The sequence below is a fragment of the Schistocerca americana genome, chromosome 7 (genome assembly GCF_021461395.2).
Source record: "Schistocerca americana isolate TAMUIC-IGC-003095 chromosome 7, iqSchAmer2.1, whole genome shotgun sequence".
Taxonomy (NCBI): Eukaryota; Metazoa; Arthropoda; class Insecta; order Orthoptera; family Acrididae; genus Schistocerca; species Schistocerca americana.
The window spans coordinates 377,939,924-377,964,413 of record NC_060125.1 but is presented as its reverse complement, the minus strand read 5'-3'; the positions used below and the strand labels follow the sequence as shown (position 1 = coordinate 377,964,413).

Below are 24,490 nucleotides of genomic sequence, written 5' to 3'. Positions count from 1 at the left end.
TTTCTACTTGGTGTAGCAATTTGAATGGCCAGTAGTGTATTTGCACATGAGGTATTTCATGCGGTAAGACTATAGGCACGGCAGCTCTAATATCTGGTCATAGTGTAATTTCTTGTATCATAAAATATTACATAGCTAATTTGTTAAAGCAAACGAAAAAGTAGACAACAAAAGTGAAAGACTCTCATAAAGCTGTTAGTATTAACATAAGGGTAACTAGTAATACTAGTTTATTTTATTCTATAATGGGATGTAGTAAACACGTCTGAGCAATCTAGAATTTACTAATTTATAATTCTTTATTCCAAAAGAAAGAGGATATTAAGTTCACATTTTATGCATGAGAGTTCGTTAATAATTTCATATATGAGTAATTACATTGGTGGCTTGTGAATACTCCCTAATTTCATTAAAATATTGAGCTCTGTTTAAAATGCTGCCTGCCTGCTTTCACAGTTTCTTTCTTTCTTTCTCCGGGTCTTTGTCCCGCTCCAACGCGGGGTCGACTTTGTTATTACGGATTTGGCAGTGTTAATTGCAGAGGTTGGCCAGATGCCCTACCTGACACCACCCCGAAGCCACCGGGACGGAAGTAGTGTACCCCAGCTGTTTGCGTCTGGTGTAAGTCATGAAATAGTGCGAACGTTTTCGACTGCCTGTGAGTCGTGTAACTGAGCTGGAACTTGGGTACCAGCCCTGTATTCACCTAGCGGGATGTGGAAAACGGCCTAAAAACCACATCCAGGCTGGCCGGCATACCGTCTCTCGTCGTTAATCCGCCGGGCGGATTCGATCCGGTCCGCAGCTCGTGGTCGTGCGGTAGCGTTCTCGCTTCCCACGCCCGGGTTCGATTCCCGGTGGGGTCAGGGATTTTCTCTGCCTCGTGATGACTGGCTGTTGTGTGATGTCCTTGCCGGCCGAAGTGGCCGTGCGGTTAAATGCGCTGCAGTCTGGAACCGCAAGACCGCTACGGTCGCAGGTTCGAATCCTGCCTCGGGCATGGATGTTTGTGATGTCCTTAGGTTAATTAGGTTTAACTAGTTCTAAGTTCTAGGGGACTAATGACCTCAGCAGTTGAGTCCCATAGTGCTCAGAGCCATGTTTTTGTGATGTCCTTAGGTTAGTTAAGTTTAAGTAGTTCTAAGTTCTAGGGGACTGATGACCATAGATGTTAAGTCCCATAGTGCTCAGAGCCACTTGAACCATTTTTTTGATTCGATCCGGGGCCGGCTCGCCTACTCGACTCCAGGAAGCAGCGCATTAGCGCTCCCGGCTAACCTGGCGGGTCTTGCTTTGACAGTAATACACTGAAAATTAATAAATTGTAATTCACGCTGCATAGAAAACTAGTCTGTCGACTGTCGAATGAAAATAGTGACATGAATCGCCCTCATGTTGCCTAGTGTGGTAGATGACATGGTACGGTTATTTTAGCAAAGTTGCCGTATATTTTTTTGCGTCCTGCTGCTGTCACGTTGAGTGTATGCTGCTGTATGTTGTACCAAGGAGTGCAATACAGGTTTATTACAAATGATTGAAGCGATTTCACAGCTCTACAATAACTGTATTATTTGAGATATTTTCACAATGCTTTGCACACACATACAAAAACTCAAAAAGTTTTTGTAGGCATTCTCAAATGTTGGATATGTGCCCCTTTAGTGATTCGGCAGACATCAAGCCGATAATCAAGTTCCTCCCACACTCGGCACAGCATGTCCCCATCAATGAGTTCGAAAGCATCGTTGATGCGAGCTCGCAGTTCTGGCACGTTTCTTCGTAGAGGAGGTTTAAACACTGAATCTTTCACATAACCCCACAGAAAGAAATCACATGGGGTTAAGTCGAGAGAGCGTGGAGGCCATGACATGAATTGCTGATCATGATCTCCACTACGACCGATCTATCGGTTTTCCAATCTCCCGTTTAAGAAATGCCGAACATCATGATGGAAGTGCGGTGGAGCACCATCCTGTTTAAAGATGAAGTCTGCGCTGTCGGTCTCCAGTTGTGGCATGAGCCAATTTTCCAGCATGTCCAAATACACGTGTCCTGTAACGTATTTTTCGCAGAAGAAAAAGGGGCTGTAAACTTTAAACCGTGAGATTGCACAAAACACGTTAACTTTTGGTGAAGTGCGAATTTGCTGCACGAATGCGTGAGGATTCTCTACCGCCCAGATTCGCACATTGTGTCTCTTCACTTCACCATTAAGAAAAAATGTTGCTTCATCACTGAAAACAAGTTTCGCGCTGAACGCATCCTCTTCTATGAGCTGTTGCAACCGCGCCGAAAATTCAAAGCGTTTGACTTTGTCATAGGGTGTCAGGGCTTGTAGCAATTGTAAACGGTAAGGCTTCTGCTTCAGCCTTTTCCGTAAGATTTTCCAAACCGTCGGCTGTGGTACGTTTAGCTCCCTGCTTGCTTTATTCGTCGACTTCCGCGGGCTACGCGTGGAACTTGCCCGCAAGCGTTCAACCGTTTCTTCGCTCACTGCAGGCCGACCCGTTGATTTCCCCTTACAGAGGCATCCAGAAGCTTTAAACTGCGCATACCATCGCCGAATGGAGTTAGCAGTTGGTGGATCTTTGTTGAACTTCGTCCTGAAGTGTCGTTGCACTGTTATGACTGACTGATGTGAGTTCATTTCAAGCACGACATACGCTTTCTCGGCTCCTGTCGCCATTTTGTCTCACTGCGCTCTCGAGCGCTCTGGCGGCAGAAACATGAAGTGCGGCTTCAGCCGAACAAAACTTTATGAGTTTTTCTACGTATCTGTAGTGTGTCGTGACCATATGTCAAGGAATGGAGCTACAGTGAATTTATGAAATCGCTTCAATCATTTGTAATAGCCCTGTACTTTCTTTCCTTAATCATATCATTTGGCCCCATTCTATATTGTTTTACAGATCTTACTGTCAGTAACAGGCCTGTGAGGGGTCTTTGAAATTATTGATTGCGACTGACCTGCACTTCTGGTTTCTCATCTTCAGTCACAGTTTAACCAAACACACTTGTAATTATGCATAGCTATCTACAGTTAGTTCGCATGCTGGACGATGACTCCCGACATTTTCCGACTAGTACCGATCAGAGAAAGGGGCCAAGTTGTTGCGTGCAGACAGTGGAATGCAAACAGGTAATAAAGAACCTTTTTCTGGTGTGGGTGGAGTATCAGGGGAATGAACATGATGCTGCCTGTGGGGCGACGAAGGACAAAGGAAGCGGCTTCCACCAGCATGTGTAGTGCTAATATATTTTGATTTGCACCGATCATCTGCTGTGGTAAAAACTGAACACGAAAGTAAAGAGATTTATTGGAAGCCCATTATTGAAACGTTCATCTTCAAATGCGGCTCTTATTTGTAACAATCGATATGATATCAAATTAAACATATTATAACAGAACTGCAGAACTGTTAAATAAGTAACAGTGGCACTTATTGACGATCCACATGAGTAACTCCTACCGACTAGAAGTGATCAGAACTACAATGAAAAAGTTTCTTTATGACAGTTGTACAGAAATAATACAGAATTTCCTTCTAGTTCCATAATTTAATTTAATTATGAGTCTCTAAATCTCTAGTTTCGCAGTAGCAACTCATGTAGCCGTAAAATAACAGAGCAGCGCGTCCGATGCATTGACCGATCACATGAACGAGACTCCGGGGCTTGAAGCGCAACACGTCCGACAGTGTTAAGAATGGGGTGGACGAATAAGAAAATAGCATCGTGTGGCGGGAATTTCAAACTGAAAATATTGAATTTATCATAACTTTTTCACGGTGGAAAGAAGATTTTATCCATAACGTATGATAAACGAAGAACCTTTTTTTCCCCCTATCGCGTTATAGATGCTCATTTCCTTGACCATATTGATACTTGCATTGGGCAGCGGGTTGGACACTCCTGGTCTCCGGTGGCACGTTACGGAGTAATTCAATTCAGTTTGAGTTTCTACCCCATTTAAATTTGTGTCTGTATTACACTGAAAATATCTGCTCAACAGTACAAATTTCGAAGTTATGCGCTGCGTGTCTTGTTTGGAAACAAACTTGCCCCATTCACTCGTGGTACCTGCTGTCGACAACGGTAGTTTCCCTTGTCTCGCCGCCCTCAAGCTTGCGTTGAGTACTGCTCGGTTCTGTCTTGGCCTTGTTTACCAGGCAGTGTTAATGTATGTTAACAGTGATACACAGTAGTACGTATAGATGGTCTTAGTGGTGGAGGAGTTGGCCGATATGCACCTCGTGTGTGGGTTTACTGAATACATTGGAAGGAGCGGCACAACAACACTGTGTTGAACTGATCCTGTAGTGACATCACGTACTGAGAGTTGTTGCATTACTCTGTATCTTGCGTTGTACTCTTTAGTGACTGCATCCTACAAGATTCTTCGCTTTTGTGAAGGTATTTTCACTTTGGTAACAAACCAAAAAAGTCATAATTATAAATCATAATTACTTAAATACTGTGTAACAAGACACTCGAGACCACAGGCCCGTTATATCGATTTGCTCAGAAAATACCCCATGACAACCTCCGGAATTTTGTCAGTGGTGTTATGATTCCCCTTTGTACACAGACAAATAAAATTAAAAACTTAAACTGAGGAACAGCAACGGTTAAAATACAAACATTTTAGACTGATTTTACCGTACTCAGTTACATCTATTACACAGGGTGGTCAGAAACAGTCTGAAAAACTTGTAAGGGTGTTGCAGCGTAGATCGTGATGAGATATTACGGCTAAGAAAAAGAAATCGATAAGTTGCGCCAGATATGACAATCCTGTTCAGCTTACTAGAAGCACTCCACGCAGATACAACGCAAGAATTCAAAAATTTCTGCTAAATTTAGCGAAAATATATCAAATGTTACTCTTCCCTAAATTATTTCCCTTCCTAGCGTACGTTCAAGAATTAAGAATCCCGGTTAAAAAATAAATAAATAACTAGATTCATTATAAACGGTGCTCCGTTCTCACAGTATGTAGATAAATCCAATTTGTTGACAGCAGTAAATGAAAAATGAACGTCAACTACTTAACATGTATATTAAAAAATTGCAATATTGAAGCATACATGTATTGGCTCATTCATTAATGCAGTTTTCAAAAGTATTTTTGGACAGTTAGTTGTTTCAGCTAATTTATACTTTGATACCTTGCACAACGTTGAAGGATCTGCAACATAACGAAACCTGCAGCAAACGTGTCTACTACTACTAAAAAAATTACCAATCGTTACGCTGAGACACTTAAATTAATTCTGGAGAGGAATTTTAGAATATTGAACATTTCTTTTAAACAGCTACATTCGCACGGAAGTCACCACCATATTTACTAAGATTACAAATCACAATCGTTATACTGAGACAGTTAAATTAGTGCCAGAGATGTATCATAGAATGTTACGCATTTGTTTTAGACAGTAACAACCGTACGGCAATCATCACTATGTTTGTTATATTGAAGAGCCGAAGAAACTGGTACACTAACCTAATATCGTGTAGGGCCTCCGCGAGCAAGCAGAAGTACAGAGAAACGACGTGGTATGGACTCGACTAATGTCTAAAGTAGTGCTGGAGGGAAATGACACCAAGAATACTGCAGGGCTGTCCATAAATCCGTAAGAGTATAAGGGGGTGGATATCTCTTCTGAAAAGCACGTTGAAATGCATCCCAGATATGCCTAATAATGTTCATGCCTTGGGAGATTAGTGGTCAACGGAAGTGTTTAAACTCACAACAGTTTTCCTGGAGTCACTCTGTAGCAGTTCTGTACGTTTAGGGTGTCGCAGTGTCCTGCTGGAATTGCCCAAGTCCGTCGGAATGCACAGTGTACATGAATGGATGCAGGTGATCAGACAGGATGCTTACGTACATGTCACCTGTCAGAGTCATATCTAGACGTATCAGGGGCCCCATATCACTCCAACTGCACTATCCCCACACCATTACAGAGCCTCCACCAGCTTGAACAGTTCCTTGCTGACATTCAGGGTCCATGGATTTATGAGGTTGTTTCCATACCCGTACCCGTTCATCCACTCGATACAATTTGAAACGAGACTTCTCCGGCCAATAAACATGTTTCCAGTCATCAACAGTCCAGTGTCGGTGTTGACGGGCCCAGGCAAGGCGTAAGGCTTTGTGTTGTGTAGTCATCAAGGTACACGAGCGGGCCTTAGGTTGCGAAAACCCATATCGGTGATGTTTCGTTCAATGGTTCGCACACAGACACTTGTTGATGGCTCAGCACTGAAATCTGCACGAATTTGCGGAAGGATTGCACTTCTGTCACGTTGAACGATCCTCTTCAGTCGTCGTTGGTCCCGTTCTTGCAGGATCTTCTTCTGGCCGCTGTGATGTCGGAGATTTGATGTTTTACCGGATTCCTGATATTCACGGTACACACGCGAAATGGTCGTACAAGAAAATCGCCACTTCATCGCTAGCTCGGAGATGTTATGTTCCATCGCTCGTGCGCCGACTGTAACACCACGCTCAAACTCACCTGCATCTTGACAACCTGCCGTTGTAGCAGCAGTAATCGATCTAACAACTGCGCCAGACTCTTGTGGTCAGATGTAGGCGTTGGTGACCGTAGCGCCGTATTCTGTCTGTTTACATATCTCTGTATTTGAATACGTCTGCCTATACCAATTTCTTTGGTGCTTCAATGCATAACAACTTTCGAAATGGGGAGATGATGCATGTACACACATAAAGGAGGTACTAATACAATAACTGTGACTAACCTGCGAGTAAGGAACACTAGCGCCAATTTCAGTTGCTGTTATACAGTAGTTATTTAACAGTTAGTCGCCAGTATCTTCTCGTCTGAGCTGGTAGAGTTCTGAATGGCTCGGCAGATCGCACGTGGGACACTACGCCACAAAATCGACGAATCTCTCTTACATTGCTTTCCAGACAAAGGCATTGTCATTGGTTGCGTTCATGTAGAATGAGATCCTTCGGTAACATAAATCATGTAGTAATACCCCCTACATTAAAAACTGCAGCAACTGGTTGGCTTCTGTCGCTGAGCAAACATATTACTTCACTCAAAGCGTTTTAGGGTCCTGACAAGTCGAGGCTGAAAGCCAGGATTCTAGGTGAAAATTTAAACAGTATTTTTGTGGATGAAGGTAATTCTCTTTGGACAGAGATGCCAGAATATATTCTCCCTCAGTCGCCATCATGACGAGAACTGTAATTAGAGTGATCTGTTACGAAATCGATTCAGTGTTTCGTAAATGAGATACAAGTTGTGGCCTTCCATTAATGATAAATTCTGTCCAGAGGACAGTGTGCAACAGTTGTAAAGGCGAAATGACAGCTCTATTCCGCTTGTCACTAAATAATTCGAGCTGCAGTCCGGTAACGTAATGAAGTTCTGTCTGCTCCCATCTACTTATGCACAGACGTTATCAGTGGAGCGTAACATCTGAGGTAATTATTTTAGGTTTAACCCAAAGAATATGTTTTGTTCTAAATTTTGAATTTTACAGAGTAGTTGAAAAGTCTTTGTCACGCTATTGACTGCTCACATTGCTTTTTTTCCCGTAATTTGCTAACTGATTTCACTTACTGGTGATGCTTCAATTAATTTTGATGTCCAATGATAATAATTTCGCTTTGTATTGTTCTTGGGTATCCAACCGGGTACAGTTGTTTACATAAAACGATATATGCCTCAAGATGACTTCAAGTTACGCTGCGAAATATTGTGTTACGTAAACGACTGCACCATGCTGAACATCCGGGAACGGCTGGTACGTTACAAAGGCTTAAGATCACACAACAACTACTTCCTCATAATTTTTTCTTCTATTTGTTTTATAATCTAGTCTCAGCCATCATAAAAGCAAAGAGATAAAGATGGAAAGCGACTGAATACACAACGACTATTGCGGACACACTTACCTATTTATAGGAAAATATAGGTGAAGATAATTAATCTCATGCGCGATTAAACAAAATACGCATGTGAAACTCGATCGGCGCCATTCATCAACTAACATTTATCATTCCTCCACAGTTTCACCTCGTCTAACCAGAAACTTTAAAACTAATACTACCCTGTGCAGAAATCGCCTATTTAATTTTCCTTTCAGCTCAGCAATTAACTGCATTCTATATTAATCGATATCCTAGTTGCATAATAAAACATTTGCCCCTAGAATTATCCCAACGTTTTACGGGCAGTACTTTTCAAAACCCTTTCAGAATAGTAAGCATCATAGAATTCATGTTAAATCTTAGCACATACTTTGCGTGTAACTAGATGTTTTATTCTAACAAGCAACTAACTTCCTCCAAGCTGGAAACTTTGTGCGAACAATAATTACAAGTAACCTACACATATTACGCGAGAAACCCATCCAAAATACTGCTAGTATTACATTTAAACTACCCCTAGCAATATCCCTTCAAATTCTAAGAACAGAACAATTTATTGCTCTCTCGCGCAAATAAAGAAATTAATTATGTTCTACCGACCTCCGTCCACCAAGAGTTGTGCTGCCAATATGTACTCCCCTCATGTCTCGCTACGTTATCATATACATCTAAAGTTCACAAAATTACCCCTTACACGAAACAGAAATTACCCCCCAACTTCATAAAAGCTACAAATGAAAATACCCTTATTTATACACAGATTGTTTCACGTCACGTTCTTATTCACATCTCTACCACCGCTGTCTCTTATAACCTTTATCTCGCCAGTGAGACTACCTTTTGAACCTCACTTTTTTCTGCTTTTTCGCCTGCTCTAATTCAAGCCCTCTTCCCTCTTTCACCAACTTACTCTTACATCTACAGGTAAAATTTGTGACTACCGCTGGAACACAACATTTTGTTTCGAGAGATACACACTTTCTTTTTTCATTAGCCTCAATCACTTTACTAATAGGATTAACATTTTTAATTTCACTCTTTTCTATCATTTCTCCTTCAAAATATCATTTATAGTATCCCTTTCTTTCTCCTAGATATTTATGATACACATCACAACATCAGACCAACTCTCAATTTCATTACCACCATCAAACAAATCATTAAGCACTTTCTTCGCTCCAGTTTCGTCTATCCTACCTTTAAGACCTATTGCTTCTTTATATTTCTCCCATGCTCGTCAATGAGGCAGTAAAGAATTTAATATTTCTGCTCATCATTTTCAATCAAAATAGAATATTTACTTTCTTCCTCACTGTATTATTCAGTGCTAACATCATCTCCTAAACAAATATTTTCCCCATTACCCAATTCTACATTCTCCCGATTCACCTGCAAATCATCAGTAGGTTTCAAATCACCCTCAAAATCCATCATTTTATCAGTCTCGTAAGCATAAAATATACTGTTCCCTTCCTCTGAAGTAACGTTATAAGTAGCTGCAAAACTCTTACAATTAACCACACAACTTAAAACTTCGTCTCCCGTACAGAAAACCTCTCGTATTTCTGTCGAATCACTACAATCTTTGTCACAATTAATTCCATTCCCCTCCGCCGATATTTCATAAGATTCATTATTTAAAACATCCATTACGCCTGTCGATACGGAACAGAAATCACCACCAACAACTCTCTCAATCTCAGCCAATACACCATACAAACTGCCGCTATTACATCGCTCCACATTAAAACTCACAGTGCACGAATTGTTAATCCTTTACATTTTCCCAACTCTCAGATTTCTCCGACACTTCGGATTCAGATTTACCGTACAACACATTACGTTCCTATTCAACCTTCCACATCCACTCGCAATTCATCTGTCGATACATAATGAAACTCACTAGTTGGCGAAACTATTGCTATGCCGTCTGCACAGATACCTTCCAATAGTTTCGTCGATACACCACAAAACTGATCTCCAACAGACGACACCACAGCTTCGGCGTCTTCACAGGTAGCTTCGCCTACTTCCTCAGATAAAATATCGTCTACATTACTCTCATATACATTACTTTAATTGTTTCTTACTTTAATTGTTGCTACTGACAAGTGCCTCATTAGAATTCGTCATACATTCCACCTCCTCCAAATTCAGGTCCATAGAGGCTAACTCTATGCTGATCATAAAATTTACCTTCAAACACCCATTCGTAAAACAATAATTTCAGCCCCGTATCCTCACTATCGAATCTCTCAACACATTTTATCATATTTATTGCGCACACTTTCTGACTGCGCTGCTCAAAATTATTCCCCACATTTTTTTAACTTTTCACAACCTTCTTATCCACCATTTGTGGCTTATTTGCCGAATTTTGTGCACAAACAGAGTTTTTAAGATATCGTGTCTCAATCAATGCCGGATTATTTAACCATTTCCTGACCTAAGATTCAGCAATCTCTAATTCCCTGTCCTTGCATTCAGGCATTACATTTCGTGGAGACGCTGAAGTTCAAATCTTCATTCCCGGATTTGATTTACGCTGTGAGAATTCCCAGTTACACATGTTTTTTGAAAATTATCATTAACATTAACATTATTTTGGTGATTATTGTAATTCTCATTGTGGTACCCAATTCGCAGTCTACTGTTTCAATTATGTGGCTTGTATTTCAACTCCTGGTCGCGTTTCTCAATAAAAACTAAAAACTTGTCGATGGAATTTGTCAAACTTTGGACAAGAACCCACTGCAAAAATTCCGGTTGTCGTCTCTTGACCGTCGTAACCTACGTCAACACTCCCAGAAAATTATTTATATGCGCCAAATTAGGTAGTTCACGCACACAAAAATCCCACATCAATCCATTTCCGTGTTTGAAACATGGTTTGTTCAGGAACTCGCTCTGAAAGAGGGTTTGCTTCGATTCACTCCATAATTTGTTCAGGAAACAATTCTCAAATACATTATAGTTAACAATGAATAAAATATTTCGGGCGATTATGCCGTGTTCGAATGGGCTTCACCTTAAAACCCGACGTTTCGTCTCCATCTGCGATCATTTACAGGGGGAATCGTAGCTTTCTTGAATGTCCGATTCACACCTGGTTCCCTACTGACTACTGCAAAATTCCGCTTCCGCGAGCTTCCTCGCAGTGGTGCGACGCGCATGTTTGAATACGCGAGCGCAAAGGGCCGTTGTAGTCTGCCGTCGTCCGCTGTTGCTATCACTCCATGGTGGAAGACTAGTACACATCTTCTTCAGCACCAGGCTCCAAATGTCATTCAATTTCACATCTTGTTCCTTCCTGCTGAAATTCTTGGAGTGTTTTACAGTCTGTATACCCTCTCCATATAACCTTTAATGGTATCCGCTTATGCCTGCCAGTACCTGAGTCCTTCTAATAGAATGTGGTGGTCTCCTGGCTGCAACGCATGTTTCGAAACAGCAGATCTGTCAATATCGCTCTTCTTCATATGACCTTGTACTCTTCTAATCGTCTTTTGACTGTTTATTGACTATGGAATTTTAATTCTGTAGTTATAAAGATATTGAAAATATTGTTGTGTCACTGGATGTGCCTCATTTTTCTGAGATCGCAAATATGTTGAGATTTGATTTAACACTGACTGTAGATTATTATAGCTCCCAAAGCGCTGTAAAAAGTCACCTTTCAGCTTGCCTGATACTCCACCAGTTTTGGACCATCTCCTGCACAAACGCCATGCTGCTGACGGCCAACCAAATTCCCAGTCTTGGGATATACCCATTTCCAGCGACGCTGCTCGTTCTTGTACCTGGACTCCCCCATACCGGTCACCTAGTTGGACCTGTTGCAGCGCGACCTGAGCCGTGGGTCCATTAGCGTTCAGCCCTACAGCAAATTCATCTTACCTTGTACCAAATTTGTGTGGCCGACCAGTTCACCCAAATACGTGTAATATTAAAGTAGTCATACGTAGAAATGATGTCAGTGCAGAATGCTCCCCTGAAGAGATGCACACGGTAAACGAGTACATTGTCACAATAACATTGGCAAATTCGTGTACCATGTTAAAAGATATGGTGGTCAGTAACACTTTTGTAAAATTATGGCTCCAGAGAATAAATATAACACCCGAACCATCAAAACGATCATTATCAACGAAGCTCTATATACCCTCACAAGGCGAGACGTGGGAACCAAGTAACACATCGTGAAACATTGTCGAACCTGTTTACGGGGATGTATTTTTACGGATGACAGAACGCGACTACTTAATTATGTACTGAAGACGAACCCGACATACCATTGTTGCTTATGGTTGTGTAGAGATTAAGAATTTTTATCTCGCTGTATCGACAATGGATATTGCCACCAGGATAAAGAAGCAGAATATGTTTCTCTACAATGGATAAAGCTATTAGGTGGAAGCACTCAAACATCTTACACACACGGAGCCAATCTCAAAATATGTCCCTTCCATCATGCACTGAAAGCCACACTGTATATATCCACTCCATTCATAACGTATTCCGTGAATGGTCTGACATTCATTCCTTTAATTTTGGTTAGTAACCACGACCCCAGATGTGACAGATAAGGATCAAATCTAAGTTTAGTTTAAGCTTTGTGAACTATTTATTTCACTGAACAAAATTACATCATATTTTGGATGAAAAGAAGTAAGGAAGGACGATTAGAGGTTAATATACTGTCGACTGCATGTTATCTATAGAAGGAGCACTATCTCGGACTCGATGTCGAAGAAAATCAGCCATGCCCTTTTCAAACAAACCATTCCCGGCATTTGCCTGAAGCGGTTTAGGAAAATCAAGGAAAACTTAAATAAGAACGACTGGACTTGGATGTGAACTATAGTCCTCCAGAATGCGAGTCCATCTAGCTCGGCGTTGTTTTGGATGGAGATGTATGCCAAAATTTTATACTTGGTCTGAGCTGCATGGTAGATAGTAATATGTGCAGTATTTAGCTGGAAAGGAGACAGATTAAGGCAAGTAAAAGTGGGTCCTGGTTAACAGCAGCGTTACGTTCGGTAAATAATGGCAAGGAGAAGGCGTAAAGGGTGTTACCGCATGTGGTCGCACTTCAGTCGGATTATCGTTGCTGCCTTTGATGCACCAGAGCCTGTAAGCAGATACCGCGACACAAGTGAAAATTTGAAGAGCCTAAATCAGTATCTCCCATCCCCCTCCACCGCCACCTACCAAGAACCGTGCTGTAGTGGGTTGCCTTGGAATCCCCAACGATACAGTTAGCCGTACTGTAGACGCAAACACAATGGAGAGGTATCTTGAGAGAGGCCAGAAAACACGTGGTTCCTGAAGATGGGCAGTGGCCTTTTCATGGTTTGCAGCTTCAACAGTCTGGATTACTGACTGACCTGGCCTTGTGACACCAACCAACATGGCCATGCTGTGCTGGGAGTGTGAACGACTGAAAGCAAGGGGAAACTGCAGCCTTTTAATTTTCACAACGACATGCAGCTCTGTTGTATGATTAAATGATGAAGAATCATCTTGGATAAAATATACTGCAGGTTAAGAACTGTAAATTAAAACTGAAGAAATTACAACAAGGTAGGATATTAAGGAGATAGGACACGGCCAAGTTGAAAGAACCACAGGCTGTTGAGATTTTCAAAGGAAGCATTAAGCAACATTGACTGAATCAGAGGAAAATAATACAGTAGAAGACGAATGGTTAGCTTTGAAAGATGAGGTAGTTAAGGCAGCAGAGGAACAAATAGGTAAAAGACAAGGCCAGCTAGTTATACTTGTAAGAGCCAGCCATGACAAAACTACACCACCTGGTGTGCGAGATGTATGATACAGGAGAAGTACCATCAAATTTCAAGAAGAATCTAATAATTCCAGTTCCAAAGAACGCTCATGCTGACAGGAGTGGATATTAATAAATAATTAGTGATTCAAAAATACTGAAATATGTAACTTACTGTAGAATGGAAAAACTGACAGGTGCCAATCTCGAGGAAGATCAGTGCGGTTTCCAGAGGAACGCAAAAACACGTGAGACAATATCGGCCCTACGAATTATCATAGCAGAAAGGTTAATGAAAGGCAAACATATTTTTAACGTTTGAGTATTTAAGGAAAGCTTTTAATCATGATGACTGGAATACACTTTAAGAAATTCTGAAGATAGGAGGGTAACATACAGGAAACAAAAGGTGAAAGACATCTCGAACAGAAAGCACACGTCAATAATGGTAAAAGTATGCCAATGTTTATACAAAAAGCACAGAAGGAAGAATAGATACTGCCAAGGAGCTGATATCAAAAATGGTGATAAACCATGGAGTAAGGTATGACTGTAGTGTATCAGAAACATTGTTCAATACCTACATGATTGTAGGTAAGCCATAGAGGAGAGTGAAGAGAAGTTGCAGATAGTGGTACACAGATTAGACAATATTGGGCTTTAATCACAATCTAAAGAAAAACAAGAAAACAAATGCAATAACGTATCCTATAAGGACTAAGGTAGTCATCTTTACAGGTGTCCCATTTCCAGTATCTCATATGTGACGTAACCTTTGAAGAAGAGAAAGATATAAACAACAAAACTAACAGCTGTCAACGCATATGTGAGAGGATAAGATCATTGAAGACTAAAACTAGAAGAGAAACCTAAATGAAATTTAAGAAAGTCGTGGCACTGTCTGCAGTATTAAATGGAGCACAAAGTTTGACATTAAAAAAAAAAAAGAGTTCAAATGGCTCTGAGCACTATGGGACTTAACAGCTATGGTCATCAGTCCCACTACTTAAACCTAACTTACCTAAGGACATCACACTACCCCCAGTCATCACGAGGCAGAGAAAATCCCTGACCCCGTCGGGGTTTGACATTAAGATCAAAAGACCAAAGACAACTTGAAACATCAGAAATGAAGTTTTCCTTAGATGACTGAGAAGCTGCACAAGGCAAGATATGATAAGAAGTGAAGAAATAAGGAATGATCTAGGGGTACAGCCTCTAAATGAAAAAGTAATCAAACGGAAACAGCATTGAAAACAGCACGTATTGCGTCTGTGACTTCTGATAATCACTCAACAAGCAATGGAATACATCCTGTTGGATTGTGGAAAGGCCTAGGAAGAGGTGGTGAGCCCGGAACAGGCCATAGGACCTGCTGAGGCCGAAGCAGGCTATAAGGTCTAATGCTGGATTGGCAATAGATGAAGAAGATTATGGAAAGCGGCAACAGAAAGATTACCCATGAAGACGTGTAGGTTGTACGAGACTGGCGATATACCATCAGGCTTTCGGAAAAACATCATCCACACAATTCCGAAGATAGAAGGAGCCGACAAGTGCGAGAATTATGCACAGTCAACTTAACAGCTCATGCATCCAAATTTCTGACAAGACAGAAGAATGGAAAGAAAATTGAGGATCTGTTAAGAGACGAAGAATTTTTCTTTAGAAAAAGTAAAGGCGCCGGAGAGGCAATTCTGACTTTGCAGTTGATAATGGAAGCAGGACTGAAGAAAAATCAAGGCACATTCATATGACTTGTCGACCTAGAAAAGTGTTCTGATAATGGAAAACGGAACAAGATATTCGAACTTCTGAGAAATATAGGGATAAGGTACAGGGAACGATGGGTAATATACAATACGTACAAAACATAAGAGGGAACAATAAGAGTGGGACACCAAGAACGAAGTGCTCGGATTAGAAATGGTGCAAGACAGTTATAGTCTTTCGCACCTGGTGTTCAGTGTACACACCGACGAAGTAATGACGGTAATAAATGAAAGGTTCAAGAGTGCGATTGAAATTCAAGATGAAAGGATATCAGTGATAAGATACGCTGATGACATAGCTATCCTCTGCGAAGGTGGAGACCAATTACAGGGTGCATTGAATGGAACGAACAGTCTAATGATTACAGAATATTGTTTGCGTACAGATTATGGAGCAAGCGTAAATAGAAGAAAGACGAAAGTAATAAGAAGCAGCAGAAATGATAATTGCGTGAAATTTAACATCAGGATTGGATATGACGAAGTAGATAAGTTTAAGGGAGTCTGCTATCTAGTCAGTAAGTAACCCATGACGGACGGTGCAAGAGGGACATAAAAATTAGATTAGAGTTGGCAAGAAGGACATTCCTAACCAAGAAATGTCTTCCTAGTATCAAACATAAGCCTTAATTTGAGGAAATTATTTATCAGAATGTACATAAGGAGCACATAGTTCTATGCTCGTGAAACATGGGGAGTGTGAAAACGGGAAGAGAAGAGAATTGCAGTATTTAAGATCCAGAAGAATGTTGAAAATTAGGTGACTGATTAGAAAAGATATGGGAATGTTCACCAGAGACTCGTCGCGGAAAGGGATACATGGAAAACACTACCACGAAGATGTAACAGTGAGCCATGGTGGCTCGTTTCGAGTAGGTCCATCGCTGTTTGCATATATTTGGTTTCCTGCCGCATCGTATGGCTAGGTGGTGCTCCGGGGCCGGGAGGAAAGTTAAGGGAGAGAGAGTTGGCGTAGCGGAAGTAAGGCAAATGCACCAACCTGGGCAGGAACTTTTATCAGAAAGTGTGCGCTGTTGGGTGTGCTTCGCGCCCGTGTAGCACTACTGGTTGTAAGCACTGGTAGTATTTCATAGCGGTCACTATCCTGGTGGTTATCCCGTATTTGGGTTTCATAGTGGCCAACGGGCAGATCTGATTTTTGGTGCTTTCCGTTTCTCCATGATAGTCATATTAGTTCAGAATGAAACCGATCTTCTGGAAGTGATGGTATTATTGTTCCGAACTCTGGCTCCAAGTATTGTAGTTGCTTCCTTCTGCATTTGTATTGCAAGTGTGGCTGACAGCTAGCTTGAGATTGTATTTTAACACTAGAACTGCCGGAACTAGTACTATATTTAGAACCGCCGATGTAGTCAAAGTGACCACTTTCTTTGTAAGTACATGCTGTGCTGTTTAATGTAAATATTAATGACCTTGATAACAATGTATCACTTTAATTACGTTTAATAACAGTATCACTGTATTTTGAAACAACAATGGGAACATAATATTACTAATATTAAAGAACATAGTTCACAGTATTTATCTGCAACCATACTAATTGTATTGCAGCAGTTTTAAAATTAATAGAAATTAATCTTACTGGAGAAACTAAGTACCCGTGAAAATGTTACGAGAAAGACCAATCATAAAATATGACTATGTATAGTACCTAATCCGACTTACAAGCATTGCAAACTACTGTCTTTATTACTTTATATGTACACGGCCCACAAACATATCTCTTGCATTTTCTACACACTTCAATTGTCTTGTTTCTGCATTTCCTCGTTTGGCATAGTTTTCTTACTTTCGCAGGAATTTCCGCTTCTTCTCTTTCTTCACCATCATCGTCCTTTTCTTCCTTTTCTTTTCCATCCCTTGGCATCCTTTCCTGATATCTGGTTTCCATATAGGCTCTACGTAATTCTTCTACTAGGTTTAGGATGAAATTCCTACTACTTATTTTGATCCCTGTCACTAGTTTGAAAATGATCCATGCGTTGATGGCTGCTAAATCAGGGATATTGTGAAATACGTGTACAGGCCATCGACGAGTACCAGAGCGGACAGAATATTTCCTCGTCATCTGGTCCAAGACGTCTACAGCAAATTTTGTGCTATTGTAGAAGCTCACTGTTTCGGGAAGGTGTTTCGAATTATTTTGTATTCAGCATCTGTGTGCATGATGCTATACAGAAGAACATTTTTATTCTTTTTTCCCTTCGAAAACAGCCAGAGTACCACCTTCCCTTTTCAAGAGAACAGACGTATAAAGAGGAGTTTCCATTTTTTTTTATAGTATTCGGAATTTCTTTTCTTGCACGGTTGATAGTGCCGACAAGACTAGTTTTCTCTTTTTCCAGTGACCGTAGTGAAATAATTATCAGTAGTCACATTTCGCCCCTTATTACGATATGGAGCTACCAACTTCATTACTATTTGTTCTGGAAGTTTCCCATTAGGTTCCCTCTGTTCGTTCTTTCCTACATAAGGGAACCCATTGCCAAAATATTTTGTTTCTACATCCCCAAGAAGCCAGAATTTGATTCCGAATTTATCAGACTTCTTCGGCATATATTGCAAATACGGACACCCGGTTCTGCTGGGGAAAAGTTGTTCGTCCACAGTGACATTTGATCCAGGTATGTAATTCAACTGACAGTTTTCTATAAAATGGCTCCAAGTAATTGATATAAGTGCAAATTTGTCACTTTTCAAACGTTCCGACCGTGTATTTTTTTCATCAAAACGCAGATATTTCAAAATTTCTCGAAGCCTGTTTCTGCTCATTGTGTCAGTGAAAAATGGGGCTCCCCACTTTTTCGACCACAACTCATCTACTTCAATACATCTGGCACCTAGTGCACCACGAACATATAATAAAGCAACAAATGCATCTAATTCTTCTAAATGCAAACTCCAGGAATAATTTCCAAGAAGCCGTTGTGCCTCTGCTTCTGTGCATTTCTTTATGTGTTTCATCATTGACTGATCAACTAAAAGGCGCCAGGCACTCGAAACATTATCATTTGAGACGTGCCTCTTTGCGTGTGGTGTAGGTCCCCGTGTTTCTTTCAATATATTCTGTTGACCTATCCTACCTGGAGTAGTAACACCGAAGTCTGCTACAGTCCACTCAGTGATCCTGTCCTTCCCCAGGAGTTTTGAGACAGGTTCTGGAAGTGAACCATCACTTCGTTCTCCTCATCTACGTCGATTCTGTATTGGTCCACTTACCGGAGGTGCAGTTCTTTTTTTACTCAGGGTAGGTCCTTCTTTAGCATTGTTTATATTACTGCTTGTTCCTGGTTCAGCAACTGCGTGAGGAAAGAGACAATTAGAAAGCTACAACTCACTATAAAGATAACATACCACACAATAAAATAGCAGTAACAGAAGTAGCAGTAGAAGTGTCAGCTCTATTATAATAGTGATCATTATTCATATAGTAACAATAATAATAATAACAATAATAATAATAATAACAATAATAATAATAACCACTTCTACAACCCTTTAGATCACATAACATCAACAGATACGAAGAAAGTATATTGGAAAAAGAAAACACTTCATGGCAAGCACCCGTATCATCTAACACAGTGACACATCGATCAAGACGCATCCAACACATGGCTAAGAAAAGGCAATATATACAGTGAGACAGAAGGATTCATGATTGCAATACAGGATCAAACAATAAACACCAGGTATTACAGCAAGCATATTATTAAAGATCCCAATACCACAACGGATAAATGCAGACTTTGTAAACAACAAATAGAAACAGTAGATCACATCACAAGCGGATGTACAATACTAGCAAATACAGAATACCCCAGAAGACATGACAATGTCGCAAAAATAATACATCAACAGCTTGCCTTACAACATAAACTTTTAAAACAACACGTTCCTACATACAAGTATACACCACAAAATGTACTGGAGAATGATGAATACAAATTATACTGGAACAGAACCATTATAACAGATAAAACAACGCCACATAACAAACCTGACATCATACTCACCAATAAAAAGAAGAAATTAACACAACTAATCGAAATATCCATACCCAATACAACAAATATAAAAAAGAAAACAGGAGAAAAAATTGAAAAATACATCCAACTGGCTGAGGAAGTCAAAGACATGTGGCATCAGGATAAATTTGACATCATACCAATTATACGAGTACTATCAACTACAGGAGTCATACCACACAATATCCACCAGTACATCAATGCAATACAGCTACATCCAAACATATATATACAACTACAGAAATCCGTAATTATTGATACATGTTCAATTACCCGAAAGTTCCTAAATGCAATATAACACATACCGTACAGTTAAAAGGAAGTGACGCTTGATCAAGGTCCGCATCACTCCATTTTTAACCGGACTTAACGTCTGAGAAAGTGAAGGATATAATAATAATAATAATAATAATAACAATAATATAAGTGAATGTAAATTACCTTCATCTTCAGTCTCGTAGCTGTCACTCTCGACATTAGCGACAGGTTGGTAATCTTCATCTGTAGAATCTTCCACAAGGTCCTCAACTTCAGGATCATTTTCAGCATCCGATTCAAACAAAAGTGCTACAATTTCCTCATCTGAAAGTGGCCGTGGCCGTGATTTGTATCGCTGTGACATCTGAGTCATGTCTACTGCTCTGAGACCAGTACTCAAATAATCAGTCTTGTTTATGCGAAACCCAATAGCAAACAATAAATGACATATTGCATCGTTGAGCTTTTAAATTCGAACAATGCGAAAAAACTTCAGTAACCAACTTATTTAGTACATTGTTGACGAGTGCTAAGAAGTGCAACAATCTTTAATTAATCTGTTTTTCAAATATGCATGTAATGTGGCCAAAGTGACCACTCGGCGGTTTTAAGTATAAGTGGTCATTCAAAGAAAGCTAATGAAGATAAAATAGATATTTATATGATCTACATAAACATTTAGGAAAAGTCATTAACTCACAACAGGATAGATTAGAAATTGACCGAATAGTAACATGTTAAAATATAAAAAGTGGTCAAATTGACCACTTGGCGGTCCTAGTGTTAAACGACAGCTTTCGCCTGCTTTCGCTCTGGCTATGTGGAATGTGATGTTGTTTAAGTATGCTGTGTGCAGTTTGTTTTAAATTCATGCATTTATTTATACTGAGAATTGATGGAAATCTTGGTGTATCCTAGTATTGCCCCTACGTGACTGCTGGGTTTAAACTACAGTTACATCACTGGGCAGTATATATGACCTGTTATTTACTCATGGGCTCACTGCTGGAATTGTGGTAAACTGTAATCTACTGACACTTAATTTGCCTTAAGTTCAGGAATTTTATCTGTTGCGCACTGCAGAGCATTGCAGGTCTTGGCGATGTCAGTTTGGGCGAATTATACAGGGTGGTCCATTGATCGTGACAGGGCCATATATCTCAGGAAATAAACGTCAAACGAAAAACTACAAAGAAGAAAACTTGTCTAGCTTGAAGGGGGAAACCAGATGGTGCTATGGTTGGCCCGCTAGATGGCGCTGCCATAGGTTAAACGTTTATCAACAGCATATTTTTTTAATAGGAACCCCCTTTTTTTATTACATATTCGTGTATTACTTAAAGAAATATGAATGTTTTAGTTCGACCACTTTTTTCGCTTTGTGTTAGGTGGCGCTGTAATAGTCACAAACATATGGCTTACAATTTTAGACAAACAGTTGGCAACAGGTAGGTTTTTTAAATTAAAATACAGAACGTAGGTACGTTTGAACATTTTATTTCGGTTGTTCCAATGTGTTATATGTACTTTTGTGAACTTATCATTTCTGAGAACGCACGCTGTTACAGCGTGATTACCTGTAAAACCACATTAATGCAATAAATGCTCAAAATGATGTCCGTCAACCTCAATGCATTTGGCAAAACGTGTAAAGACGGTCCTCTCAACTGCGACTAGTTCGCCTTCCGTAATATTCGCACATGCATTGACAATCCGCTGACGCATGTTGTTAGGCGTTGTCGGTGGATCACAATAGCAAATATCCTTCAACTTGTAAGAGGTCCATGATTAAAGAATTTGTTGCTAGCGCACTCGAGCAGATGTAATTTCGATGGATTGCTCACGCTCTGCCTGCGATATGTAAGTTGTAAGAGAATCTCAGACCAGAGAGCAGTGTTGTATGCAGTAGGAGTAAGTAGTTGCTAGCGAGCAGTCTGGTGTCTCCAGTTGGCTGGGCCAGTCATGGGGAGCGATGGCGGTGCCTGAGCATTGTAGTATAAGGTAAAAGCAGCCTCGCGCGTATGTAGTATTGTTATGTCAAGCCCCATGTAAGTGTTTTTAAAAAATCTCTTAATAATAATCTTTCTTATAAAAAAAATAACTTTTGATAATCAGTCATTTCAATTTAAAGAATTTACTAATTTCTCCAATCCATGGTCATCTCGATTATTGTAAAGAAAAACCAGTTGTTTCCTTTTATACATGACAAATCTATCGGCCAGCATTGCACTGGGCTGTGCCAGAAAAGTTTATTATAAGAGCAGATATATAGACGTTATCCGGCGCCTTTATTGAGGTAAGAATTTTCAATTTATTCAGAATGATCTTTCAGGGCCATGACGCAGCGCTGCTGACGTCCAAAATTCACCTGTTTAAATTCACAGTCAATTATTGAAAGGTTATCTATGAGTCACATTCTTTTATCTGGAGGTTAGTCACATTGTATTATTGGTAGGTTACAGAATTTGTCTATTGGGAGGTTACGCTAAATGTCAATGTTATAATTATATTTTTTTCTTTTGGGAGGTTACACGAAATGTGAATTTTATTCATATTATTTTATTGTGGGGAGGTTACACTTGGCGATGACAGACCAGGATCGTATTTTTGTGAATTTATGAGAAGTAGTTAGTTATATATCTGCTCTTATTTACACTATTTTTAAAGGTAGTTTGCATCTGGCGTAACGCATTTACTAACTTGTCATTCTTCCTTTCACAGATCACCGGCAATTTATTGCTCTTTGTTGTAATTGTATTTGTTAAATTTTGCTTTGTCTTTGTTTGATTTTGTGCTTAGCTTCGAGTTGTGAAAAATGCCGCGAAAAACTGCTAACAGTACATCGCGATGTGCAATGAGTGAGAAAGCCATCTCGAATAATTTGACCGATAATACTAGCGACACTCAGTGTAATAGTGATAATCCTCTAATTACAGATAATCAGTGCGTGCCGATCACTAGTAATGATTTTAATCCTAATGGTGGACAAACTAATTCAATTATGTTCACACTAAATTTAACAATTGATGATGCGGCATGTTCCGTTACAATGAACGCTGTCCAGTTTGACATGCCTGATTTGCAAAATTTACTTAGCGAACAGATAATTGTTTCTAACGAAGTTGAACAATGTACTCAAAATATGTAAGATTTATTTGATTCCGATGTAGTGACCAACAGTGCACATCTGACTGGCAAAACTTTTTGTGAATCAAACAATGACCAATTGGTTACACAAAACGTGACACATGCTGATACACCATCACACAGCACAGAGAATACAGTAGCTAATTTTGGCTTGGATCAAGTTATGGCATTATTGCTACAACTTAATGAAAATCTCAAACAACAACTTAATGAAAATCTCAAACAGCAGAGTGAAATACTAGACAACCATTCCAAACTACGTAATGAAAATCTCAAAGAGTGGAATGAAAAACTAAACAACAATTTCAAACAAATTAATGAAAAACAAGACAACAATTATAAAGAAGTTAATAAAAATCTCAAACAGTTGAATGAAAAACACGACAGCCTTAATGAATCTAACAAACAACTTAATGAAAGTTTCAAACAGTCGAATGAAAAACACGACAGGTCATTTAAACAAATTATTGAAAACCTTGACACCCCTATTTAACAGCTTCATGAATAGATTACAGCCATTTTCGTGCAATGTAATGATACTAAAGAACAATTACATGAGAAAATTAAGGCTTGTGCTAGGAATAATAGTGAAGAGTTACGTAGTACACATGCAGCCACAACAAAATCACTTAGACATGAAATTAGTGCGGTTGGTAAACAATGTTCAGAAAACGCAACACAGTTACGCGACGCGTTTAATTTAATGTCAGCAGAACTTTCACACACTCCGGATGCGAAAGTCGATAAGAGATTTGAACAACAGAATAGCCAAATAGACGAACGTTTTAAAGTGACAGAAATGAAAAATGTTTCAGTCTCTAACACGTCACAGCATATGCCACATCTTGAACATTGGTCACACTCAAACAGCCAGTGTAGCTTTAATTTAGAGAGCGAACGTGTCTTAGATTCAGAACAGTCACAGACAAACAGATTGTTAGACAGACCTGAACTTGCTCAGTCATGTAGAGACGATAACTTTGATTACAAGCACTTTCTATCCGTTAGGAAATTTAAGAGTGACAGAAAACGGATTCAGGCATCGGACTGGATACAACAATTTGGTTTTGAATTTTCACCGGCATTGGCTGTAATGAAGAAACTAAAATTTATTTGCAGCGCGTAAGTGAACTCAGGGGATTCATTACACTTCGATGAATATGTGCCGTAGCGTGCACAGGCCCCGAGCCGTAGTAGTGCTGTTTCAGCTTTAGTTTTCTGCACTGCTGCCTTCCCTTTTACTATCCTTTGTATCTATCAAAACAGTTCTTCAACTACCGATCTATCTAGTATTAGGAATGAGTAAAGAAAACCTGATATGACAAGTTTTACCGAAAGTGACAGTTATCATTATACGCTCCAGAAATGACAAACACGAGAACTTTAATACCAGACAAAAATTTAATCATCAGTATGTACAAAATTTTCAGCACTCGCAGACATTTTGGTAACAATAGACGTTTTTCCCCAAAACATCAACAAAACCAGGCGGTTAGCATACCTAACCAACAATGTAGTCTGCAAGGTCAACCAAGCTTCAATGTTTTGCCGCCTACACATATAGCGTCGG

The 24,490-nt window shown here is 39.8% G+C and overlaps 1 protein-coding gene across 1 annotated transcript in view; it reads right to left on the bottom strand.

Moving 5' to 3' along the window:
* LOC124622956 (odorant receptor Or2-like) overlaps positions 1-20,146 on the bottom strand; it is a 66,202-nt gene extending 46,056 nt beyond the window's left edge. The window contains exons 1-2 of the mRNA XM_047148747.1: positions 19,957-20,146; positions 18,707-18,786 (exon numbers count right to left, since the gene is read on the bottom strand). Coding sequence (XP_047004703.1) covers positions 18,707-18,786; positions 19,957-20,146 — 270 coding nt within the window. The remainder of the gene's footprint in view (positions 1-18,706; positions 18,787-19,956) is intronic.
* Positions 20,147-24,490: the final 4,344 nt, after the last annotated feature.